Raw genomic sequence first — 8,941 nt, forward strand, 5'->3', positions numbered from 1 at the left:
GCTGCTTAGAAATTAAGTGTTAACGAGCAGTTGGACAGGTGTACCTAATAAAGTGGCCGGTGAGTGTATATATATTATGAAGTACAATTATAACATGACTACAACTAGTTAAAGTACTTTACTGGATCCCTATATGTTCTCAAATGCTCTGTGAACTGGAACTTTTGATATACATAAAATAACTAATTCACAATATTTTACATGGCACAAACACAATTTACTGTGTGTTTATTATTAAGCAGACACTGATGTAATGGACGTAGCCTAGCTACATTAGCCTGCTGCCTCTTCATTCGCTGTCATTAGCTTCGGTTGATAACGTATCATTTTACCTAAAAGGCAGTGCTGCGGGACGTATGCAAACGTTACAAGCCGAAGCGGCACTTTAGTCAAAGCTCAAGAGTTTTTTTTTGTTACTATTCTCAAGGCATTTTTCATAATCTCCATAACTTTAAAAAGTCACTTGAATGTAGGAGGGCTTGGCTTTCCTTCTCTTTCTGTGCGGCGCCCCGTGTGTTGTAAACAAAAGCATGTGACTGAGGGCAGAGGGCATCGCTGAGGGAAAGATTGAATGATATACCGATTTAATTTGATTTAACTTCGGTAAGGATGGTTGTATTATTGTATTGATGCAGCCACAACAGCAAAAAAACAAAGAAAAAAGTGTATTTAGGCTCTTTCACCAGAGAGGCAGCTAGCCAATCAGGGCAAACGAACAGTTGCCAAGGTAACAATAGGTTGACAACTCCATTATTAATCCATATCTATTTTCCTGGTTGCTGTCCTGTTGGTTTTGCATGACCTGACAGGCGGGGCTGCTGAAAGACCCAAAGCCAAGTCAGCTGCACTCATCTTGTAGTCCCCGAACATATGTATGTATATTTATGTATGTATATTTTGTGTGCTGCTGTAACACTGTAATTTCCCATTTTTTTTGGGATCAATAAATATCTATCTATCTATCTATCTATCTATCTATCTATCTATCTATCTATCTATCTAACATATAATGAACATAGTGACTGCTTTCAGCTGTCAACAGGAAATAGCACAGCTGCACAAAAAGCACTTCAAGTTGAAAAGGTCAACAAACCCACAACTGCTGGTACTAACATCATCTGACTGTAATTCCAAAGTGCAGGAAGAAGAAAAAAAACAAATGTTACAATGGGAAACATACAGTCATTTAACTAACATAAAAATTGTATTTTTACAGAATATTGTGCGAGTCTTCCCTCTCCCACTTTTACATATTTTGTCTGTTTTTTTTAAATTTTTCATTAGATGAGAACATAATGAATAAACACATGATTATTGCTAAGCAAAACCTTTAAGGAAGGATGTGAACTGATGTGGACTAGCACTTAAAATAGTAAAAAGCAGCAAAGGCAAACATGTGTTTAAACCTGAATGTACCACATTAGTTAACACTATAGTAAACCTATCTTTACTACAGTATTCCTAACATGTCTATTAAATGCTCAACCTCTGTGCTTCCCTCTGCTTTTGTAATGTTGCCTTATTACAGCGGCTTACAGTCACTTTAAATGTATGTTGACAGCACTCCTGGTGGTTTGAAGGAAAATGTGCAACAGCACTTTCACTTCGACCTGTGGTTCTGCCTGACTTTGCAGAACTGGATACTGGACTTTGGAAGGCCTATTGTCATGGTAAGAAAGATCAGTGCACGGTTCATTTCCCTCATGCCGTTTTAATAGTGCAAACAATGATAAAATGGATGGTCGCGCTACATCTCAAAGAAATGAACACCAAATACTTTATCTGTATCACATATTTTAGATTATCCTTCCTCTGGAGTGGTTTCCCCTTAACAAGCCCAGTGCTGGAGACTATTTCCACATGGCCTACAATGTCATAACGCCATTCCTAATGCTCAAGGTAAGTGTTAACACAGCAAAGTACTTCAATGATTGTGAAAGAGACTAATGCAAAGAATATTCAGTATGAGACAATAAAGTTACTCTTACATACTGTATATCTCAAAAATGTCATTATGTAATCATGCAATTTTGATTTGTTTTACTTTTCCTCTCTCTATTTGTCTGGATGAGCTGTAACCTGATTAAACACTTACTTGTCTACTAAAATGCTGTTTAAATTTGAAAAGCAGGCTCACCATGGTAACCACCAGAATAAAACATGTAAACAGCCCACCTACTAACCAATCAACAGAACGGTATAATTGACACCAACATGAACAAAAGTGCTGCTTGTCTTGATACCAAAAAGATTTTTAATAACTTTAGAATGACTTCAATCTCCATTATATTCATTAGCAATTTAGAAAGTATTTGCAGCACAACCAGTTGCTTCCCACACACAGCAGGAAGCTTGTTCACCCAAGGTGCCAATTATGATCTACATTTTCGGTTGCATATTAATTATACTGAAAGTCTTACTTTAGCAGTCGTATTTCACTACACTTTTAGAATGATGAAGCCTTTGTATAACATACAACACTTTGTGCACACAGACCTTATTAGTTTTAAACAATCTTCCATCTATTCGAGCCTTTTATTTACACTGTTACATCAGGCTAATATGTGGTGTTATGTTGCTTACTTTACTTTTAATATTTGTATATCTTATTTTCCATTTCTTATATTCCGTTTGTTCATTTTGAGACACAGAATAACCAAATCTCAGTAATACTTTTCCTTCTCAGTCTCATTCTAGACCGCTTCATTTGTTGTAGATTATAATTAGATTAATGATTGCGATTCATTTCCAAATTTAGCCTGTAGCATTTTTAGGATTCTATCATTCTCTATTACCCATTTAAATCTAAATTATGATGTGTTTATATTGTTCTATTTTGCTGAAATATTACTTCTGGATTCTTCAGTGAACTATGTTCCCCATGAAGCTTAACAATTTTGTCTCTTGTTCTGTCAGTGTTGCAAACACTGTCTCTTTCATTATATGTATAAATAGTCATAATGTATCTAACTGGACAAACCCAGGGTTAAGCCAGCCGGTTATCCAACATGTTAATGTTTTCGAGGCTGTGAATTAGGCCTGCATGATAATGGAAAAAATCTGACATTGCAATATTTATTCCCCCTGCGATATTTATTGCAATATGAACAAAGAAAAAGTAATTTATAAAATATCACACAAATAGCTCTATTTGGAATTAATAAATCATTCTCAACTACCGGAGTGATTTTGTAGGGGAGTGCATCTACATAGAAGATAAAAATGAAAAAGGATCTTTTCTGATGTGAACCATTCTTTATTAAACTTTAATGCTTGACAAACGCCAAAGCAAGTAAGCACTGAAGTGATTTTGGAGAGTGAGATTAGGTAGAAATACGACAAGGACTGCGTGTTGCTTCCTCTAAATTAAAAAAAAAATTGTTTGTTTGATAAATTGATCAGACCTGCATGTGACACGCACTAGCAACAAACTCTGTGTATCCAAGCACAATTAAATCAGTGTAAAAACGTTGTGATTATGTTGCATTAATCACGTGATTTAGTTTGTATTTGTTATAGTTTGTGTATGTTATTAAACCCGAAGAAGCTACTTACTATGTATTTTGCACTTGCAGTTGAGACTAATTCCATAAAGATGTAACCAAAATCATAAAACAGCAGAAATGGATTATTTGTCTTAAAAAAAAGTTGGTGTCATACAGAATACTTGTGTTGCTTCTCCATTCAGCTGATTGAGCGCAGTCCCAGGGCGCTGTCTTACTCAGCAGTCTACCTCTGCATCATCACGTTTGTCATGGGAGCCAGCATCCACCTAGTGGGTGACTCCATTAACCATCGGCTCATCCTGAGTGGCTACCAGCTCCACCTGTCAGTCAGAGAGAACCCCATCATCAAAGACCTCAAACCTGCCTCACTGGTGAGTACCTATTTTGTTTAAGTAGAGTAAGTTTTTATTTTTATTACATGGGTGTACTGGTAATACTGGAATACCCTGAGAAAAATGTTGTCATATTTTCCTTTTGCATATTTGGTTTTCTGCTGACCATGTCTGGCTAGTGGGTGATAAAGCTACAGGTCACTATACAAATGTTATAGAATCTTAATACATCAATACGTCATAATGTCAAACAACAACAATCTGTGTGTGTTGCTTGCCATGACTATCCAGAGACAGTTCAGTTACTTAAAAATAGAGATTAAGAGCTTTTCTTGACTAACTCGGACACAACCTGACAACAACATAGTCAAAACAACAGTAGTGTTTGATCAAGCAAAATGTATCTCTGTGTAGGAGTGTGTATTTTTCTCTCTGCTCTGTCATTGCTATCAAACTTATTTTCTGTAACCCTGATTCCCGTTCTAAACGCGGAGCATCATATATATCTATATTAGGTTTAACTACTGCATGTTTGCACTGGCTTGATTTGATTCAAAGCTCTGAAGGTTGATATCTTGTTGTATCTCTCTACTGCCTCCTGGCCAGTGAAACAGCCAATAGTTACTACAAACAAATGGGTTAGTGTGAGAAATCAGGTTGAAGACAGAAATTATAAAACATATTTAGATGTACTGCAATGATTACTCTAAATCCAACATTTAGAAGTAGTTGTTAAAGAATCTGATTCTCTACTCCTATACTTTTAGACCAAGACATTTATTTTACATGTATTAAAAGTGGGTGTTGTATACATACCTTGTTTAGGGACAAGTTATGCTGAAGTTGGAAGAGGTTGTCTTTGTTTTGTTTCTGTTCAGAGCCTTTTGACTGACAGCTCAGCGAGAGTGCGTACTGCAGTGAGAGAGCACACAGTTTTTGTTCATGTAGTTTTTGTGTGTATGTGTCAGAATTTTATCCTGATGTAAAAACTGATGTATGTAACCTTATTTTCGTCCAAGGTGAGTATTATTCAGACCTTGTGTTTTGTACATAAAATAAATAATAAAACTGCATAAAGAGGGGAATTGATTTAAATGTAAAGAGTTGGAATAATTGATTGACGCGTTTACCATTTAAGGATTTTCCTCGGAGGAAGCAATGCAAGTGTTTATATTATCACACACATAGCTTTTCACAATGAAAAATATTGTAGGTGTAGACATATTTAAATTATATTTTCTAAAATAAGACCCTATATAAATAGGAAAATGTGCACTAATCCACAAGTGTTTGGCCAGTGCTAGAATCTCATTTAAATATCATAGTAAAGCAGTTGAGATGGACCAATATTGTAGTAGTAGATTGATGATTCTATCTGGGTGAACAGTGTAGAAGGGTGGTGTTTGTTCTGTTGTTGATAGTGGTGAAGAGCGCTGTCTAACAAGTTGCTGATATGTTAACTGGTTTGAGATATGGTGTCTGTGAAGGCAGTATTAGATGATTTACATCATATTCATATTTAAACGATACAGGACCACTACATGTCCGGTATGGAAGCATCTGCATTTGTTATGTTTCTGTCTCTGTGTATTTGGATTTTTTCCACCTGTCTGTACATGTGATATGCTAGCCATAATGAAGTGAGAATGGTACCAGAACAGTAGGGGACACTGTTGCACAAGGCAGCCACAGTAGTTTTCCCACAAACGCAGAATAACATTCAATATATTGTGCCATTAAAACATACCCATTAAAATTGTTATACATTGTTTCTAGTTAAATTTCATGTCTTTTGTCCATCCTTCACAGATTGACTCCTTTGAGCTGCTGTATTATTATGATGAACAGCTAGGACACCTAATGTGGTATGTATTTATAATAATAATAAGTGTTGTACACATGTTGTGCTGGGAAATGACAGGAATGTTGCGGGATAATGAACGTTGTGTCTTTTGAAAATATATGAATGCAAGAAACCAATTAAGGTGTAGGTTTAGAGAATTTTAACACAGCGGAGACCATAAGATCTGCAGCCAGCTGTCAGCGTGCTGGAAGTCCGGCTATTTTCCATCCCTAAATACAAACCAGATTTTAGGATGAGCAGGTTGAGAGTGCCGTAGTGACAGTTTACAGTAGCTATGTGAAGCAGAGAGGACTGCTGACTGGAAAATGAAGCCCATAACGTGCAGGAAACGGGGGACAGAACCTGAGAAATTTTGTTTAACAAACTGGATTCAAATTGGAAAAAAAAAGACATTGGGTTTCATTATGAGCAGGAAGAGGTATATCTCTCAACAAATCAGCTGATAACACCCTGGCATTGTTTTCAGTCACAGTTCCGCTCAGTTACAGAATTTCAGTTTGCATTGGATGGTGCTGCTGTGTTAAGTGCGTTGTGTAAACAAGATCTAATTATTTGACTTTTATCCCCTCACACATTGATGGCTCAGAAATCTAAGACGACCTCTTCATATTTAATTCTGATGAAATCAATTAAAAGAGCACTAGGAAGGGGGGGCATCTTGCTGGCAGAGTGTTTAAGACACGTAACCACAATGTTTCCGATTTAATGTGCAGAGACTTTTGTTGCATGTCATATTCCACTCTCCCTTCGTTTCCTCTGTCTCAGCTATCAACTATTCGAACTAATCTTTTGAATTAGAATTGCACATTTTACTAAGGCCTTTTATTATCAACATTTATGTGTTCATATAAAAAATAGAATAAGGATTGCTTTGGATGTGTTTTTTTAAATTGTGACCAAGAGCGGTATTGATATTTTATAGTAATCAGACCTGTTCTAAAAGACACTGGCATGAATTAAGCAATGCTGTGTGCATCAGGCCTCAGCGCCGCAAGGACGAAGTTTGAGTCACCTTTCATTCGCTGGGTTAATTGGTTTACGGACCGAATTTGTTTGACAAATGAATAACACAGTTAATGAAATTGAAAACGAAACCATCAATCACATTGCAGTGTTTTCAGCACCACAGTGTGAGAAGAGAGAGGGGCTCTGCAGTTTCTGCGCTGGAGATAGTCTCTGAGAGTGTATCATTTTCATTATCAGAATTATTGTTCTTACACCACAGCCACTTGCCAAAGATATAATTAAATGATAGTCTATGTTTAATTTGTCATTTTAATTTTGAAGGTTGATTAATATGCCAATACCGTTTCTTTAAATAATTAACAAATTCATTAATTAACTATTTAGTCTTTGACACGTCAAATAATACTTTAATAGAAAGCCCATACCAGCCTCACCAAGCCAAAAGTGACCTCTTCAAATGACATTTGACAGGGTGGGATCAGAGAATGCTCGCTATTTTTGAACATTTTTTACTTGATAAATTACTGGACAATTATTGACTAATCATTTTAATTCTACTTGGTTTATTTCTTCTTCTTTCTTTACATTACGACTGTAATACAGGTTGGTTGGTTTAAGCACTCTTCCAGCATTTGAACTGAAACCTGCCAGTCAATTTTCTATCACTATGTTACAATATTTATTAATTATTCTTCCAATAATTTAATTTGAAATAGAGATATCAGTAGAACCTTTTTTTTTTGGACCAAAACCTGTCATGACACTGAGTTAAATTGTCTTTATAAAGGAAATGTTTTTTGCCCTCAGTAGCCTTGAGGGTTTGTTAAATGTTTTCATCCATATGAATAAAAACTTCAATCTAATTGGGATCAATGTACAGTACAGTTTCTGCTTTTGTTGGATTCTAGGTATATTCCCTTCTTCATCATTTTGTACATCTATTTCACCGGCTGTTTCACCAAGGCCAAAGAACAGAACAAGATTCCTGTCTCTGGTTGGCTGTTGCTGGGACCCAGCGCAGTCTATTATTGGTCAGTTGCCTTCTTCCTTTTTTGAAAAACCTCTGTGCATGTTGTCCATGAATACAAAAATTGTAACAAGAAACCTTTGCAGTCACCTGAATAATATGAAATTGTAAAGTTACAATGAAATCTGGGCATGGTCGTAAGTAAACCTGCATTCCCTTTCCATGATGTAAGAAATGCTTTATACACTATGTAAGGATTTCAATTCAGTTTCATAATCCAAGATAGCAATTGGAGGTCAGGATGAAAAGATACCGTAGCGACACTCAGTGGGAGGAAGAAAAGAGTGAATAAACGATAGATTTGGCATTTAGACAGAGAATTAGTTTTTGTCAGATGATTGAGAGTAAACCGTGTAATGTTCACAAATACGTTGTTTACAAAAGGTGCCTTTACATGATTAGAAAAAAGAAAGTTTCACAAAACCAATTTTGCCATGTTTACCGACTGGAATAATTAGTGTTTTTTTTTAACTTTTATATGCAACAAAATGTGGCTTCTTGTGTAGGGATTGCAAAAAAACAGTTATTTCAATCTTCACTTAGTGCAGAAATTCAAATCAATGCTACTTTCCTCGAAAACCTTTCAAAATTGAACTGCTAATGTAATAAGTGACATTTTCAATGCACAACAGCTGTTTTCTAAAACAATAAACTGCAGTATTGTATTTATTGCAAAAGTTTCAATTGTAATTTAAAGTGAACGTTTCTCTCTGACTTCATGATATGTCTTGCTTCATTTTATCCAGGTACTTGGTTACTGAAGGACAAATCACTGAACTATTTCTCCTCACCTTCCTTGCTATGGTTGTCATGGTGATATATCAACAGCATAAAGGCCTCAGCCCAGACAGCAATGGCCTGTTCCTGTTCTGTAGTTTCAGTGTTACTGTGCTCCTGGTGGCACTGTGGGTGGCTTATCTGTGGAATGACCCGGTGCTACGCAACAAGTACCCCGGACTCATTTATGTGCCAGAACCCTGGTCCTACTACACCTTGCATATCAAGAACAACCACTGAATTACATGTGTCCAGGTCTGTATACCTATGTGTTGGAAGAAAAAAAAACGTTTTTGAATCAGAAGCCACTTCAGTTTGTATGAACCGACTAATGCATTCCCTTTTTTTCTTCAGCAGATCTGCCGAGACAGTGGTAGTGGCTGCACTCGGACAACAACGACAATCGATGAAGGTTGTTTAACCTCACTGTTAAACACAAGGTTCTGCTGGCTTCAGCCATGTATTCAGA

The 8,941-nt window shown here is 36.3% G+C and overlaps 1 protein-coding gene across 2 annotated transcripts in view; it reads left to right on the forward strand.

Annotated features, from left to right (window-relative positions):
- Positions 1 to 8,941, forward strand: part of cln6a (CLN6 transmembrane ER protein a) — a 10,287-nt gene extending 1,346 nt beyond the window's left edge. Inside the window, exons 2-8 of one of the 2 annotated variants that reach the window (XM_034881424.1) lie at positions 1,562 to 1,670; positions 1,801 to 1,899; positions 3,689 to 3,877; positions 5,648 to 5,703; positions 7,577 to 7,699; positions 8,442 to 8,727; positions 8,827 to 8,941. In XM_034881424.1, coding sequence (XP_034737315.1) covers positions 1,562 to 1,670; positions 1,801 to 1,899; positions 3,689 to 3,877; positions 5,648 to 5,703; positions 7,577 to 7,699; positions 8,442 to 8,712 — 847 coding nt within the window. In that variant the 3' untranslated portion in view covers positions 8,713 to 8,727; positions 8,827 to 8,941. The remainder of the gene's footprint in view (positions 1 to 1,561; positions 1,671 to 1,800; positions 1,900 to 3,688; positions 3,878 to 5,647; positions 5,704 to 7,576; positions 7,700 to 8,441; positions 8,728 to 8,826) is intronic. The other variant, XM_034881414.1, reaches the window with a different exon arrangement.

The sequence above is a fragment of the Etheostoma cragini genome, chromosome 1, assembly GCF_013103735.1.
Source record: "Etheostoma cragini isolate CJK2018 chromosome 1, CSU_Ecrag_1.0, whole genome shotgun sequence".
NCBI classification, from domain to species: domain Eukaryota; kingdom Metazoa; phylum Chordata; class Actinopteri; order Perciformes; family Percidae; genus Etheostoma; species Etheostoma cragini.